The sequence below is a fragment of the Chelonus insularis genome, unplaced genomic scaffold (genome assembly GCF_013357705.1).
Source record: "Chelonus insularis isolate UGA/USDA-ARS -01 unplaced genomic scaffold, ASM1335770v1 contig_23_pilon, whole genome shotgun sequence".
In the NCBI taxonomy this organism is placed as follows: domain Eukaryota; kingdom Metazoa; phylum Arthropoda; class Insecta; order Hymenoptera; family Braconidae; genus Chelonus; species Chelonus insularis.
Genome location: NW_023276443.1, coordinates 686,082 through 704,940, shown reverse-complemented (window position 1 = coordinate 704,940; position 18,859 = coordinate 686,082). Strand labels below are relative to the sequence as shown.

Genomic DNA, 18,859 nt, shown 5'->3' with positions numbered 1-18,859 from the left:
ATTCATTATAACTAGTGGTGAATAATGTGATACAAAATTACAGGTTAAAAATATTTTATCGTTTTTACTATTATATAAGTCATTCAAGCTTTTGAATATACTAAGGAAAAAATTACCTGTAACAAGTAAATACTGCTTTGATCAATTTCAGTAATATTTCAAATACTCATAATAACACTTGAGTTGTTTAAAATTCGATAGTTTGTAAAAAAACATCATAAATATTAGTATTGTATACAAACTGTGGTATATTGCATAAAAATATACAATTTACCCTAAAAGATGGTATAATTTACCCTTCCACCAGTGGTGTACTATGATTACATTGCACGGCAGGGTAATTTTTACTCAATCTTTCTTTCTGTGCATTCTTAAAAATAGTATTAAATTTCTTCGAAAATGAATTAGTGAGAATGGCTTAATTTTACTGCCGAACACTTAATATTCGCTAATTCATTCACTGTAAATTTAAGTGTTTTATTTTAAAACATTAAAAGTGTTTTAAATATGACGTCATCCATTTGATTAATATTGTCTCGATTTTAAAACACTTAAGGCGCCTCGAACGGAAAAATATATACGTATATATTTTTTATATATATTTATACGTATCCTCGAACGGAAAAATATATATGTATATTTTTTTTTAATTTGACTATATAAATTACAATCTGTTAATGTCTAACAATAAGTAATTGGTATGACTTTTGTACTATTTTAAGGAGGTCATCCATTGAGTTACTCCTTGTTTTTTAACGGAAAAATATAGATATGTAAAAGTATATGGACTTTTGCACAGTAATTTTAGGCAAATAAATAAATTAAATAAGAAATACTGACAGAAAAAGATTCATGCAACAACGATCTATGGAATGAAACGAGTTAAGGATGATTGGTTGAAGAATAAGCAAAATATCCGAAATTAAAAGTCTAAAGCGATTTGACAGATTGTTTTTCATATTTCTAAGTCACTTACTCGTTTACATCTGTTCGACCAAAATCTATCAAATCGCTTTAGACTTTTAATTTTGGATACAGTAGAACCCCTCATCTGATTCTCTCTCTACTGTGGCACTCTCTCATCTGTTAACAGGATAATCCCTCATCTGTTAATCCTTATTTCTCCCTCTTAAATTTTTCTTTCGCCAATCAAATTTTTTATTCGTGGCGCGCAACTTTAATTTAATTAAAATGCGATATCGAGGTTAGCTTTACGATCTGGATCCTTTTTATAATTGATTATTCTGCGTATGTTGATGCGCATAGGAGAAAAGGAGCATACTGAAAAGTGGGGATACGGAGAAATGTTAACAGCAGAGAAAGGTCCTGGCCCGAATGGTTAACAGATGAGGAGTTCTACTGTATTTTGCTTATTCTTCATCCAATCATCCTTATCTCGTTTCATTCCATATATCGTTCTTGCACGAATCTTTTCCTAACAGTATTTTCTTATTTAATTTATTTATTTGCCAGAAATTACTGTGCAAAAGTCCATATTCTTTTATATATCTATATTTTTCCGTTCGAGGCGCCTTAAGTCTTTTAAAATCGAGACAATATTAATCAAATGGGCAACGTCATATTTAAAACACTTTTAATTTTTTAAAATAAAACACTTAAATTTACAGTGTTCTTAGAGAAATCTAGTAAATAAAGAAAATTCATTCAATCGAATTAGTAATTGAATAGAGAAATGTTAAACTTTGCCGTTTCACTTAGTAAAAATTCTACGCCTACAGGCCAAAATTTACCGGTCTGTCTAATGCATTACAGTTACTCTGAATTAGAGGGTGTAAGTCATCAGATTATAATAAATATTAATTCGGAGATTTCTTATTATTATTTACTACTAAAGTATTTTCAATTTTTACAAAAAATGCTATTTCAAAATAAATCAGTAATTATTGAGAGTGTATTCTTTGTATAAAAGTAATTTTTTCTCCTAGTACATAATAGTCATTCAATTATCACAATTTTGTTATTCTATTTGCTTCAATTTCTCACACAAGCAGGTACTTTGCATTAATTCTCTAGACCTTGTACATGATTTTTTTTGTTATATTAAGGCAACATGATTCTCAATTAATTAAATAATCAATCAGAGAGTTCATGAATCTCATATGATGGTTAAATTAAAATGATTAAATAGTTTCAAAAATGTATGTATGTATGTATATTAGTTAGATAGAAATCGTAATTTACACTTCGATACAGAAATAAAAAATTATTTATAGGTCATTGAAATAGTACAAATGGAAATATTGTCGACAACTCTTACCCACATTTAACTGTTAAAATTCGACATGCGTGACCATTGAAGCGTTCGCGATAACTGTGCGGATGTACTTTTATCAATTAAGAGAAAAAATTTTTTTTTCAATAAACAAAAAACAATATTTATATATAAATAATAAATATATATAAAAAAAAGGAATAATTTTTGTTTGACTTCAAAAAGAATCTGAAGCTCAGATTACTAAATATTTTTTAATTAAAATAATTAACACGTAAAAATTTAGTTCATTTAAAAAAATACATCCTGAAATATTTGTAGATGCAAACATTAGAATTAAGCCATATTTGTTCATTCGATTCCATCAAATATAAATATTTATTAAATTACTTATAAATTTTATATTTTAATAACTGACGCTTTTCTCCTAATTCTCTTTGAACTATTTCCAATTTCATTATCACGCGACTCCATAAAATTATAACAGAAGTTTATAATTAATATTAATCTTATAAAAGTAACGACCACTAATTTAATTTGTGGTTCAACTCTAGTCTTTATAAAAGCTTTTGCTTGTCGAAAAAAAAAGAAAGAAAAAGAAATAATATTCCAATGGCTGTCGAGAGGCTCTCTACAAATTTCTTTTGATATATTATTGTATATTAAATTTAACGATGAGAATAAAATGTAACCCAATCCATTCGAATTTAATCGAAAACATTTTTATCTTCATTTATTTTTTATTTTGGTGTAGATGCTGATGTGTCGAAGCCACTGTCTGCAATCATCTTTTGCTCACTTGGTAGAGGGGATGAACCATCCTTTTTCTTCTTCTCTTCATTTTCATTATCATCACAAATCTTTGACGTGTGTCCGATGATCCTCATCAAACCTTTATAATTAATTGGCTATTTAATTAATCCTCTCATATTAGTCTACTTAAAAAAATAATCTATCCTTTATAAGGAAAATTGAGTAGATGGAAAAAAAAATTTACCATTAAATAAATAATCATTAAGTTAATAGAATCACTTGATTTTTAGCTCAATTTTTGATTTAATTGACAGTCTATTTAAAATTGAAATCAAAAAAATATTCATCTCAATATGAAAAAAAATTTTTTTTTTTAAGTTGATGTCAATTAAGCACATTTTTTCTAAGTTATGAATTTTAATAAAAAAAAAAAATTTCTCACCTATCGTTTCTCCATTGGCGATAACTCCTGCTCGTACCAGTATGAGTTGCATAGCAAAAAAAAAATAATGTCTTGTTAGTCACGCCCGACTACTTGAGATCGTTTTATTAGACCCATCGATAAAAAAATAAATCCTTACGAGGTAGATCGAGACGAAGGAGCTCACTTACCCAAATACATGAATATCCCGTGTCTCTCTCTCAGACGCGGTCAATCGATTCGGGTAAAGTGGAGCGTTGGGAACTTGAGAGCTACAGCCCAAGGGGAGAAAAGACTAGAGAAAAACTTATGAAACGACAACTTACACTCACCGTTGCCACGGTACTTGCTGAGCTGTTGATAAACCTGCTTCATCCTCTCGATGTTTATTCTTGAGCTTTTACTATGGTTTACCATCGGCAATGAGTAGTCACGTCCGATGATACATTTTGCTGAACGTTGAATGCCCAGAGGCGCCACCCATGGCTCGTGTATGTATCGAGTTGGAAAGTTCTTCAACACTGGTAGGTATCGTCTGCAGATGACAGATATTCATAATCATTCTAACACAAGTAATGTTTTGTCTATTAATCAATCCTTTTAGTTTCTAAAACAATTATTTAATTAAATTAATTATTAACTGATGACTAACTAATTTACATTCATAAAAAATCAACAAAAGTTTACTGATAACATACAAAATATGAAAATTATTAAATATTTAATCTCTGTATTTATTAATAAAATAAACAAAAATGATGTATAATTAATAAAGGCTAGAGTAAAAATTGTTTGTTTATTTGGCATGAATATTTCTCAATTTGAATAAAAATTTCATTTAATAACTAACCATTTATTTACTCTTAATTGCTGTAAATTTATTCAACCATTATCTATGATAATTTAATGGTACTTTTTTTTATCTCATAAATTTATTGGACACATAAAGTTTTTATTGTTTCTGTTTTATTTCATTTTTTTCATTTATTTTAACCATTTATTACCCAGTTATATGCATAGAATATACCATGTGTTTATTTAATTTACAAATGAATCAATTAATACCTGATGTAATCGCCATTCGGATCAGCTTTTCTTCCAAAACGAACTGGACAATAGCAGTGGAAGAATTGTTGAAAAAATGAACTACATGACAGCCACATCCACATACCAGCATTGACAGACCAGTCAGCATCAAGTAGAAGTTCATCAAATACCTTATGAAATATTTAAAACAACACAAAATGTGTTTTAATAGTTGTTGATTTTTATTATCTCTTAATTTTTTGTCACCCTATTATTCATTCCCTAGTCTTGTATCAACTGTCCAGAAATGTAGTGATATTTCTACCTTCATTCCTTCTTCCCATGAAATCCAAAGATCACCCCTCGTTAAAAAGCAAGCTACTGCATGACGAGCTAAATGATGAATCCAACCCTCCTCACGTAACTGGGTCATTATTGCGTCAATCCATGGAAATCCAGTTTGACCCTGATACAATCGAACGAATTAAACAAATAATTTAAAATTAATTCAAAGAATAGTAACTTTATGAACTGTATTGTTATTTATAATTTATTTGCTAATTTAACTCATTTCTGGAGCTTCATAAAAAAAGTCAAGTAATAAACTTTTCATTCTAATAAGTTGGGCTACAAATCAGAAGAAGTTATCATGTTACAACGAATTCAATATTGGATATAGATTTTAGCACCTTTTTAGCCAGAATTATTTGCCGAAACATGAAGTGTTTAGCAACCCTAGTAACATGATTAATGTGCTGCTGATGATTTTTCTCGAACCTAGCTATAATCTCGTAATAGTCTATCACCTAATTATACATTATATTATATCTAAATATGCTTAGCTAATAGATTACAATTCTTGAATTTTACAATAGTCATCCTAAACCCTGGTTTTATCATAAAGGTCTTAGAAGAGAAATAATTGTGACCGTCAATAGATGCAGGACTAACCACTATAATCTTGCCGAATCTTTGAAACAGGTAGGAATACTAGAAAATGATTGCTGCAAGAGTGCAGAGAGTCTTAACCACATTTTGTGGCAATGTAAGTTATATGCTAAAGAGCGTGTATCACTTCTAAAAAATTAAAATAAACTTAAAGTGTCGAGCCAACTAAACGCTCAACTTTTGTTAAAGGCACCCAACATTTTTGCTTGTGTAAACATGGTTAAATTCCTTAATGATTGTAAAATTTGTTTGTAACTACTGATATATTTGTTAATTGGTCTAATTATAATATGTTTATATTTAAGTTAATGGTTTAATATAGAAATGTATATACTTGTTAATATTGTACAGCTAAAATAAACCTATTGGGTTTAAGGAGCTTTAATAAAAAAATAGATTACAATGTGTAGAAAATTTACAAGTTTCAAGACTCCTACTTGTGGAAGTTAAACGTATTTAAAAAGTGCTGAAGCAAAACGAAGAACGTCACATTTAATGATAAATTAAACTAAGAATGATATTTTATTAGTATTGAACAGCAAGTATGGAAACAGTAATAATTATATTGAAGACTATAATTCAAAAATAACTGTACATGCTCCAAATTAAGATCTTTTATTATGCAGAGAGGTATAAAGATTTTCCTATAGTCATACAAATTTTAATAATTGATTTTTTGTTATTTAACGACTTTAATAAGTCTTCTATTTTCTGAATATAATATTAGCAAGCTTAAACGTTTGATAGTGCAAAATAATTCGCAAGTAAAAAAATAATAAAAAGGCTACAAAGACTAAAGATTGTTTTTACTCACGTTTGCCCACTTAGCTAAAGCTTCACCATTTTTATCCCAAGGAATCTGCAGACAGATCGGATTACCTTGCATTCGATCAAAATTAGGGTTTTTCGTTGCAGCACAGTAAAAAAATTCTCGCCAAAGTAATTGGCCATGAAGAGAGAGTGGTGGTGTAGCTTTTTTGATCTACAGAAAATATGTTAATGTTAAAAATAATAATAAATTAATTTCTGTACAGTATGAAAATATTGTTTGATAATAATTAATGCAATAATATTAGAGAACACCTTCTTATATAGATCACGAAGTTGGTAGTAGAAAAGACGTGTGCTAAGACAACCAAAACGAAGGTAAGGCGAAAGACTTGTTTGACTTGGTAAAAGGGATTGCGGAGTCATTTTGGGTCGACCAAAGCTTGCAACCCATGCTTTACGTCCTAAATGGCGTTCCAGTCGTGCTAAAGCTTCACTTTCACCTCCAACCCAGACAGACGGTTGAAGTCCCTCCGTGTCAAAGCCTAAAAAATCCATTAACCAGCCGTATTCGATTTTTTTGCCAAGAGGTTGATATTTTTAATTGAATCATTTTTCAATAACCCACTTGAAAAATTGAAAATTGATAATAATTTTAAAAAATATATTTGTTCGAGTGATATCTTAATGGTTTTCAACAATAAAATCATCCAAATATAAAATTGGAAAATTTTACCTTAATGGGAACGATGAAGATATTTCACACATTAGTAAAAAATTAATAGCAGCGTCCACAATATGTTGAACATAGTGCATTAAATTGAGTCCACTTAAGAAAACTCTTACCAAGTTCCTCGAGCGTAGGTACACCATAAAGATCATCATGATCATCCCTTAAAGGAGTATAAGCATTGCCGATGCATTCAGCTGTTACTGTGGAAACTGGAAGATCAGGTGGGTCCATTCCAGCAATAATGTTTTGAAATTGGTGGTATGTTAAAGGTGGTTTGCCTCCATTTCTATCGAGAATTCTGTAAACAGTAAATTTTTGTAGGCTTTTTATTGGAACGCTTCGAATAATAAAGTCTCTAACAGCCGGAATAAATCCTTCTATAGGAATAAATTGATGTAAAATTCTGGGCAATTGAAAATAGAACTACATTTTTTTTCTAACATTTTCAAATAATCAATTGATAGTTGATGTAACTTGAAAAAAAATTTTTAACTTTCCATTAGAAAGTTGTTGCAATTGGATCAATATCTAAAATGTCAAATTGTTAATGATTGTAAACATTTAAAAATGGTTTTTTTATATCAACTTTAAAAGTTATTGAATTGGTCTAATTTTTTAAATTGAACATTTTGATATATCTCTACAAAGGTACGTATACAGAATCCATTTATTTACAAAAGACTTCTAGGATGGATGCACCACTTGTGTATACTGCAAATCCGAAAAATTCAAGTGTTTAGTTATAAAACATTTAAAGTATTTAACAATGAAATACTCTAATGTTTACAACGTTAAACACCATAAACAAACTATAGCATTTTGGTAAACGACAAAAAGTGTTTTAAGTGCATGTAAAAAATTACTATAGTTTGTTTATGACGTTTAACATTGTAAACACTTAAAGTTTTAAACATTTGGATTTGCGGTGAACGTACGGATGAATTCATTACCTTTTTGGGTAGCATTCCGATTAGGGGATGCCTCCACTTTTAAATTTAACCCTAGACTGGCCACCCTATGAGGGTATTCCCGTAATCTATATTTTATATTTTAAAGACAAACTATCTATCCAAATGCTTTGAAAAAATTTGACTTTTTTCTTACGACGTTTTGAAAAAGACTGACGTATTTGAAAAATTTATTGAAGGTAGTAGCTATTATTGAAAAAATAATTTATAAACGTATTGTCAATCCGTATCTATGTTAAAACGAGCAGCTTGTTGCGTGCAACGTTGCCAATGCTTGAATTTCCACTACTCTTGTCGCATAAGCCAATAGAATTTATTCTGAACTATGTAGCAACATCGCTGGAAAAATAACATTGCGAGGTATTTTTATACAGGTGACCAGAACTGCAATATTTCATTATGTGACTAGACCAGGGTTAAATACGTATAGACTACTTCACGACTAATTCAGGACGATTCTTAGCAAAAAATATATTCTGTCGAGACCAGGAGTTGAACCTGGACCTTCCAGTTACATGCTGGTTGTTCTACCGGTTAAGCTATTTCATCAGTCAATATATTCGCTTCAAATCGTACCTGTCCTCATCAAACGTGACCTCCTCCTTGTTCTACGCTGTCCCTCATACGGCTTAAATAAATTTATTCACTATTTAAGTGTATCTCAGCACGAATAATTTATTTACGGAAGTGTCCCCTAATCGGAACTCGAGAAAATCGGGAATAGGTGAGATTTTATTAAGTTAATATCTTTTTTTAGTAAATATGTCGACAATATCCCCAGCTCTATCTGCAAATTTAGCGATTTATCAAATTTACTTAAATTTGAAGCCGGTGGAGTTCTCGTCGGACCACGGTGAGTACACGTAGAGAAATGTATAGTAAAAATGACCCTGAATTTTATGGTAATTTGGTGACACTGTAGTAGGGAAGGGAGTAAAAATTATTATGCAGTTTAGTAATTTTTACCCTCACACTGCAATGCCATTAAATGTCATGGAAGAAAATAGAAATTACAGTACTGCGATAGTTTAAGTGGTAAAGCCCCTAACGCGCAACTTAGGGGATCCAGATTCGAGTCCTGGTTGCAGGAAAATATTCCTTTTTTCCGAAAAAAACGTGCCTATACAAAATTGTGTAGACTAGCAGGGCGGAGGGAGGGGGTTTGCATATTTATTTATTTTTTTGACACTATTTTTAATCATCGTTTTTCAACCATCATGATTACACAAGATGGCGGATTAAGTAAAAAATATCCTTCACTTTAAGGCTACTCAGGTACGCTACACAGGCAGAGTAAAGTTCATTCTATACAATAGTAAATTTTACACTACAAGATGGTAAAATGTTTCCCTCTGTTTTCACAAATAAATGTATTCTTCATAAATTTGTATTTGTTATTGAATTAAAAGCTGTTTTCAACACAGTAGCTTAAACAAATTTGTTAAAAAGAATTTTATTTTATCGAAGTACGTCAAAATCATGTTTAAATGTTGCTGTGGCTTAATAAACATTTTATGAGCAAAATAAAAGAAAAATACTGTGTATCTAGAATAAGTTTAGTTGTACACGAAGAGAATGATTGAGCTAAAATTACCCTGTCGTACAAGATAATTATGTTACATGGTACCGAAATAGTAAAATTTACCATGAAAGATAGCATAATTTACTTGGCATATTGTATCACTTTCTATCTTGCAGAGTAAATTTGACTACTTTGACGCAGTGTACCATGATGATACTGCATTCCAGGGTGACTTTTACTTAATCTTTCTCCCTATATCATTGACCAATCATATTCTTTTTTGATTGTTCCACACCAAAATGAATAAATCTTCAAATAAATAATATTGTTTTCGTTGGATTTCTGATACTGATGAATTATGGCTTTGTTATTTAAAAAACATCTCCATTGACATTTGAAAGATATAACACAGTTATTATAGTATGTGTCTATTGACAAAAAATATTTTTGTATTTCTAGTACGGTTGTAGGAAATGTCATTCGTTATCTACTCGAGTACACTGCATAAATTTTCAACAAAAAGTCTACGAGCAGTGTGCATACGTACATATTCTATTTTTCCTTGTTCTACTGTAGCATTCTCTTATCAGTCGGTCTTTCTTCCTATCACGTTTTAAGAGTGTAAGTTGAAATGCTACTCTCGTAAACTTCGCGTTTCATTCTCACGCACGGTTTGATACTTCGTTATAATTCGAGCCTCTTCATCCGCATTTCTCTAGGGAATCTCTTAATCTCCTTGATGTTTCAGGTGCGCAATTGTCGATTTCATTTCTTTTTTACACATACAATTATATTCACCTACATGTAATACTATTCTCTTTAAATCTAAAGTACTTTTTTGATTAATTTCAAGATTGTTACAAGTCATAATTACTAAAATAACCAATTTTACACAAACTCTTTTTTGTAGAAATCTACATGCAGAAAATGATGGATTAAAAATTATCTGACAAAAACAAGCCAACTTTACTCTGCAGCTGAATAACTTTAGATTACAAGGACTTAAGCATAGATTTAACATACAAATATTTTTATCTCTTGCAGTGAAATATATTTTGGTTAAAAAATTTAGATTTAAAAATTAATACTATGATTATTATATAAAATAGGAGGACTGTATAATAAAGAGAAAATGAATTTTGGTAAAGTAATTTATTAATTTTAAAAAATAGTAATAGAAAAAGATATGTATATATCGTTTTACACTATGAATGGAGACTGGAATTTTCTCAAAAACTACTGGAACTTACACGGAGCGAAAATTCTTAGAATTTTTATTTCGATTTTCTCAGAAAAATTCCCGTGCTCTCTGGTAATCTGGGTGCAACTTATCGGCTGAGTAAAAAATATCAAACGCAGTAGAAAAATTCCTATGCCAATAAAGTAAAAATTACCATGCCAGTCTAGAAAAATTTTTTAATAATAATTTTTAATTATTTAATTTATAATTTGTAATTATTTGCCTATAAATACAATCATTTTTTGTGGTTTAAACGCATACATATTACATACAATAACTTTGTATAAATGTAATTAATATTATTATTGTGTCAAAAGAGATGAATCAATGATAAAATTAGTGTTTACATTTATGAAGAATGCTGACAATTCTTATAGATGAAATGATGACGTTAAATAAACCAGTCACTACGTTGTAGCAATTAGAATGGAACGTTGTAGAACTTAGCACCGTATAACTTAGTACAACCACTTATTCTGAAGGTTAAATAATTTTACTGTCGCGTACTTCGTAAACGAAATCTTATTTCTCTCTGTCCTAACTCGTCTCGAAAAAAAGCGGAAATGCACGAATGTTGCCCAGCTCTTTTTTTTGTGTTTATTTACATAGGACCGAGCACATACCTGATACATGTGGCGGCCAATTACCAAAGTGCAGAGGAAAAATTCCCATGCCACATTATAAAATATATTAAATTTCAAGTAATTTTTATTCTATTCATATCCCATTAGAAAAAGTTTAAGAATCTCTTACAGACGAGGATGCTATGAAATTTTTCCTATGCTGTGTTACAATTTTTCTTATGCTCTTTTACAATTTGTCCTACGCTTTCTCATATAAACTCAAACGCTTCTATTAAAAATTACTATTTGTCAATAAAGTTTTTCCTAATTTGTTTTAGAAAAATTTCGTTTCTCGTCAGTTGCACTCGTTTTATAGTCACGAGCATGAAAATTTTTCTATGAAATTTTTCTCCGTGTAACAGACTGATTCTGAATGTTCCACTTCCTTTTACGGAAGGACCTTACGGTTTTGTCTGCACTGTAAATCGTAGTTGTTCATTTCGATACACTTAAAGTGTTTCCAAATTACGTCATCCATTTCATTAACATTGTAGTCACTTTTAATCCACTTAAAAATGTTTAAAAACTGAAGTTCTTAAAGGAAGAATAAAAAGGAACTAATAATTATTTTAATCCTTTTTTGATTCTGAATGACATGCATCCAACACTGCAATTATTTCTGTTTTTTTTTACTATATATATATATATATATATATATATATATATATATATATATTGTGCAGAATACTAAACAAGATTGAGGTAGTGCACACTAGGTAGCAATACGGTAGCTACTGTACGGTAGCTCGTATCCAATAACTGTACAACATACTTGCGTTAATTGCATAATTGCAGTATTTTTTATAGTTTTAGTGAACCATAACAATAGAAATACTCCTTAAGAGATTGTCAATATAAACATATCCGGTATACTAAGATATGCTTTGAGCTTTATGAATTATAAAAAATAGTTATTAAAAGATGATGTTTTTCAGGCAATTTTTATAAACCCGTGTTAATTTAGTATTTTTTAAACTCGAACGTTTCTAGATAACTAAAAGCCCATTAATTTTTGTTTAATTTTAATTAATAATTACATGAATTTCGAGTTCGGTTTTGTCCATGCATTTATGCATAGCTATTATTAATAATCTCATCAGTCAATAATTTATAATTATAAATATCATCAAAATAAAGTTAGATCTCGAAATACATAAACTATTTCATTCAAGTTCATGATCCAATGACCGTTAGAGGCACAGAAAGTCCTACACAGTTAAAGTTGCCATCTCAAATTTGCAAAACCCCGGACTGAAACGGTAAAAAAACCCCAGACAAAACAATGACTCATCTCATCAAAAATCAGGACAGATCAGACTTAAAACTTTTTACTAAATATTTCAAAATTTATATAAATCTTTATTTTATTGAAAAATGAAAAGTTTTATTTAGAACAAATTGCAATTATTAAAATTAAATATTGATTCCCGGATAGCCCCCCCCCCTCCCTTCAGTCAAAAAAGAGGACTTGTCCTGGAAAACTCGAACGGATGGCAACCTTATACACAGTATACCTCAGCCAGGAAATAAATCATACAAATCATATGCAGATTCTTTGTCAATTTAAAATTTTCATTATTTATGTACAATGAACATTGATATGTCTTAACTCCTCAGACATTTAACTACAATAATTTTTTTTACACAATGTAACTTCATCCACTGAGCATACCTGAGAGCAAGTAAGATGCTTGAAAAAAAGCCCGAAGCGTCTAAAGAGTTAATGATGTTTCCGATGTAATTTTTATTTTTTCTACATTTAATTTCAAACGATAATGGAGCAGTGTTTGCAAAAGAGCTTGACATTTCGAAGACAGTTGAATAATAAATTAGAAAATGATGTTTTGACTTTTAGTTTACTGTGGTCATGTCAGCAGTGTCTTCCATCACTGTAAATAAAATATTATTATTATGCATAGACTTATTATTATGGACAACGTGAAATCAACAAACAAAATATCATGCTTCAAATGGAATAATGTAAAAACTAATTTGAGAATGAGATTATAGAACGAAAAAAAAATGTTATTACGCTTTATTAGAGATTATTCAGAAGAATGACATTTTATTACTTGATGAAGATTTTATAGATGTAATTAAATTAATTAAATTATATTTAGCATATACTTACTTCACATAATAATTATTCTTCATATGTTCACTGTTTATACGCACTAGCACTGCACGTGTCTCATTTATAATAGAGAACAGCACGTTGTACAGCCTCCACCAAGCTGACGAAAAAGCACGAGACATGTATATATATATATAGACAATGTGATAAAAAAAAATTGACAGTGTATTAGAGTATTAATTATGTGCAATAAAGTTGAAATTATCTTCCATTTCACTGCATAGTAAAATTCGTTGTAAAATTTTTTAAATTACCAATAAATTTTTTTTTATTTTCATTTTTTATAGCAATTTTAAAGTAATTTTTACTACATGTAATTCTCTTTGTATCACAATAATTGAACTATTATAACGTTTATGTTGATTGTGTCCTTTGTAAGGCATATGTGAAATTAATATGTATTGAAGGATGTCAAATTTCACCAAACTCGAGTGTACTTTCATGAAGTAATAGATATTACTTTACACAGAAGGAATAAAATTAACACTGAAACGATGCCATTTACACACCAAAGGTATATAAAAATTACTGATAACAGAAGTAATGTTTTTTAAAAAATTTTTCATGTTCCAGATTTGCTGAAAAGTAAAGAGAAATTTTTAGACGAAAATATTCTCTGAATACTTTCAACATTGTATTTAAAAAAAAAATCGTGCTATTGGCTTCCAAAAATAAGTCTTTTATAAATGACAGAAATCCTAATACTATTGTACTTCTTTTTCTAATAATTAAAGGTTTAAATTTCAGGTATGAATATTAAATTGCTAATTTACGCAAGAAAGAGTCCGAAATAATGAGGGATTAATTTAATAAAATAATGAAATAAATGAGTATAAACTAGGAAAAACTTACTCATCTAATTTGTAAAGAGTGTGGGAAGCCATCTGAACCACAGACATTCCTAATTCTTTGCAGAGGGTGATGATATTATGATCTCTAGCTCTTCCAAAGGGTTCTGGGTCTTCTTCGAAAGTAAGGTTGGTAGTTCCCCATTCTCGGAAAATTTTAGGCAACACATCAGCAGGCTGACCCCTTATTACAAACAATCTGGAGTTGAGTTTTCTCAAAGAAGCATCAAGGTCTTCCAGACAATGAAGAAGAAACCTGAAAAAATAAACAAGTGGAAACTTGGAGAAGTAAATAACAAAATAAATTTATATTTCCTCACCAAAGTTGCAACATCAGTTATATAATTTACAATTAAAAAAATATTAATCACTTGAATAGTAAAAGAAAATTGTTTTAAATACTACTTGTGAATCAAATAAATACAGATTTTAGCAGTTGAAGATTTGTAGAAGAAACGTGATGCAATAGTTATTGTTGCTATGTTATACTTTGGTATGTTGTTTGTTAAGAGACATTTTGTCAAGATATAAAAAGTAAGATAAACTCTTATAAGAGCTTTTGTATTATCATATATTTACAATATCTAAACAAATATGTAGTACTTTTTTTACATCACATTTGAGGATCAATGAAGTTGGAATGAATAATGTATAAATAGAATAATGATAAAATTCTTGGCCATTGCCTTATGGAGGTAGTTCAGCAATATAGTTTCTAGACTCATAGCTTGGCATTCTGTTTCAAGTTGGCATGAGTTCGAGTCTCAGTGCAATTACAAAAATTTGATGGGAAAAGACAAATGTAGGAAAGCAAAAATAATAAATAAAATAAATGAATCATCTTCCATACACTCTAATAGATAGTAATGGTGGCTTATCTCTGGTTCAACATTGGACTATGCTTAAGGATCTTAACCCAATGTTGGACTAACAATATGTCAATTTTACTTCTTACTAAAAGACACTGGAGAAAACTTGACCAAAACAAAAGTTAAATTAAAAATAGAATAGTGACGTAAAACTGTGATGGCAAATTTACAGAAACATCAAACCATCAACCAATGATTTTTACTTTCTCTACATCAATTGTGTCCAATTTAATCATTATTCTAGTGACATTTTACTTAATAATCAATCTTAACTAATTTGTACAATTAAAAATTAAAAGAAGACTTACATATATTATAGTTCAATTAATAACTCAAAGTGAATTCGAATCACTCATGTATGATAACACAAAATAACTTGAAAATAGATATTGATTAGCAAATAGATAACTTTATGATAGTAATAGAGTTAGCAATGAATAATGAAAATATTATATTATTGAAATTTTGCTCTACCAATATTGATAAGCCATTTTTCAAGCTCTGTTACCTCCACTTGTTGATGCCGACACTTTTGCTTCCAGCTGACCACGGATCAATGACAAACACGCATCGAAAGGTGGTGGCACCATTAAGACCAGCTCTGAGTGAGGGATTATCATGAAGTCGCAATCCTTTTCGGAACCAATGGACTGTATGTTTTTCTCGTGGTGCATTGGTGGCTGAAATGGTCGCACCATCATTCACACTACCGCAACTTGGCACACCCTGGCCACGATCATTGTGTCGGCTGCCAGTCATATCTTGGCCTTGGGCCGTTTTTTTAACCCTGACTCATCCTCACAGATTTATCTTATTTCTCTTTTGGTGATTCTATATCTTCTCATCTTGGACTAGACATTCACCTTCTGCCTATTTATCATTATTTATTAAAAGATACTCATTAAACACAAACATAAAAAACTAATGAATTTATTTTTAGTTGGCTTCAATTGGATAAATAATTTGCTATTTAAACAGATATTTTTTATTCGTGGATTTTTTAGTTAATTATTTGCTTCAATTTAAGTTGAATGAAGAGAATGGTTCGGTTATTTGAAATAAAACGCTTCAGGTGATAAATTTATGGTCAGCTTATAAAACTTAAATCGTTTTGATTAATTATTTAATAACATGAGTATGAAGATAATGACGTTAATCATGATCTAACTATTTCCCTTCACTAGTTCTTCTGTTTAATGCTGGGGGTAAATGCTAGGAGAAAGGACCTTTTTATTTATTTACCGGCTTGTCACGCGGGCTTCAACGTGCCAATATCATTGTTTGCGTTCCTCAAGATTTCTTTCTTTTTACTTTTACATTTTTATTTGAATATTCCGTTTAATAAATAAATATCATTATAGAAAAAAGAAAATATTAAATAATATTACTCATGAAATTGATTCACTTGAAAGTTGGTTTTTTATATTTCATAGTTTATTGTAATTAAATTTTACTGTAAATTAAAGCTCGTTAAATAATTTTAACATTTATTTTATTTATAAAGGTGAAATAGAAAAATAATAAGCAAACTACAGTATTGGCGATTTAATTAATATCATAAACTTCTCTGAAAAGTTTTTATCGAAAACTTTGTAAGAATGTAATATTTTGTTCTCATCGCTTTTCTTCCACCACAAGGATTATTGGAAAATTTTTTAAACGCTGATAGTACAATCACGATAGAAATTACTCAATAGGTTTCACTTCTAGCCATATACTTCGCTAAGTCAAAGTCATTTTTTGAAGTCACCATTTTTTTTTTTAAATCAAAATTAAGCTAGCTATTAAATGAATAGTTGGCAATAAAATGATAACAATAAATTTGCAATGGGTTTCTTAAAAACTGTCTTTTATCCAAATCACTCTGAAGTACAATTAATTGTAAACTGTCAGTCAATAACACAAATATTAACGAATCCTAACGAGTACGCGAGAAAAGAATGTGAAGTATAAAACCACATACTGTAGAGTAATAAATTATCCCAATATCGCACATAATATTGGTACTTCTGCTTTTGAAAACAACAGAATAAAAAACGACGTTTTTACTAACCTCTTTAACGTTATTAACCTCAATTCCTTTTTTCTTTTTTTTACTTTAATCTCTTTAATGCAATTATTTTTGATGTATTTTTTTATTAATTTTATTCAATCACAAAACTTCATTAACTTGTCACTATCCACACCAATGTCAAATTAAATTTGTAATCAATGATTTTTTAAATAATTAATGAATATAATTAATAAAAATTCCTTTGAAAACTATTTAACAGTGAGTTGAGACCACAATAGATTCAATGATAATTAAATAAATTTTATATTGTAAAAAATAAGAGGTAAAACACAGCGTAATTGAGAAAAGAGAATACACCTTTGACGGTGCGATGTTTACGATAGAGAATGAGGGTCGAAGAGGCAAGGGACCGTTGCGCGCTTTGCTGGATGACGAAGGAAAAGAGGAACGTAATAGTTAGCCACGCCGAATGCAACGTGACTTCAAACCCGAAGACCAATACGATTGGTCACGTTGATCACATGATAACCAAGTCACGTTGCAGTCGCCGTGGCTCGTTGCCTCATATATCCTTCATTTATCTAATGTCTGTCTTACTTGGGGCTTTATCTACTTTCGCCATACCGTCTGAGTTTTACGCACTCAATTCAGTCAAAGCCTGTTACCACCAGCATCTATCTCTAAAGGTCTTTTACTAGAGTATTTATTATTTATCCCACCAATTATTAATGTTACTTGCGAAATCCAACGATTTCACTTGACCCGATATTTTTTTTTTTATTCTAATGGTGAACTGAGGAAAAAATGTAATTATTTTCCTGAATATTCCCAGAAACATATTTTTTTAAAAATAAAATTCCATATTGATTTGGTTTAATTTTTTTTGTTTGAATAATTTTTTTTTATTTGTACTGTAAAAGAGCATTGAGAACTATGGGCTAATTATATAATTAATTTATAATTACTCATAGCTTAATTAATTCGCTCTTTCATTAATCTAATCATATAAATTTTTTAAATAACTTTATTTTTTAATGTTATTAGAAATAAAACTAAATGCAACTTACAAATGATCTAGTAAAAGTATTTTTTAGAAAAGCTTTCAAAAACAAAAATTGTTGACACCTAATTTATAAACATGCACCAAATTTTAGTCTGTTTGGATAGGAGCTGGTTCAAAATTGATTTGCAAAATTCCAAGTAGATAAAGTAAACTGAAAAAAAGCTTCCATTGACGTTAAGTTTATCTAATTGAATAATTTTCTCTATAATAAAAATTAATTAGAATATTTATCGTTAACATTAAAATATAAATTAGTTGGTTCAAAGTTTATGTTTAAAAAAAAACTTTTTGGTCATAAGCATGAATAACTAGTATAGATATTCGAAAGCTATTATCGATATAATAATTCATGATAACTGAATGAATATTTTTTGAAACTTATTTTCTGAAAATAGTTATACAAAGACCTTTGATTAATAAAATAAAAAATATTTTAATTATAACATATATTAAATGGAACATTATTTTGTAAAAATTATGACCAAATTTTTTTTAATTCAACCAAGTATTCATGTGTTTATTCAACAACATGCAATTTTCAGAAACAAATAATTGTTCAATGCACTTTTTAAACCTCCATAATACACATGTTCCAATAAACAATAAACATTCCAATCTAAAAAATGGTTGTAAAGTTTAGTGATCCGCTAGCAAGCTTTTAATTACTCTTTATGCTCAAACAGTTCTAAAACATGG

At 29.4% G+C, this 18,859-nt stretch overlaps 1 protein-coding gene across 1 annotated transcript; it reads right to left on the bottom strand.

Moving 5' to 3' along the window:
• Positions 1 to 2,693: 2,693 nt before the first annotated feature.
• LOC118064607 (cryptochrome-1-like) lies at positions 2,694 to 17,342 on the bottom strand. The gene is made up of 11 exons (XM_035079314.1): positions 17,140 to 17,342; positions 15,595 to 15,956; positions 14,222 to 14,473; positions 6,996 to 7,180; positions 6,465 to 6,694; positions 6,196 to 6,363; positions 4,759 to 4,899; positions 4,473 to 4,624; positions 3,740 to 3,942; positions 3,429 to 3,455; positions 2,694 to 3,125 (listed from the first exon to the last, which is right to left on the bottom strand). The coding sequence occupies exons 2-11, from the start codon at positions 15,843 to 15,845 to the stop codon at positions 2,974 to 2,976; spliced, it is 1,761 nt and encodes a 586-aa protein (XP_034935205.1). The 5' UTR covers positions 15,846 to 15,956; positions 17,140 to 17,342; the 3' UTR covers positions 2,694 to 2,973.
• Between the last annotated feature and the right edge of the window lie 1,517 nt (positions 17,343 to 18,859).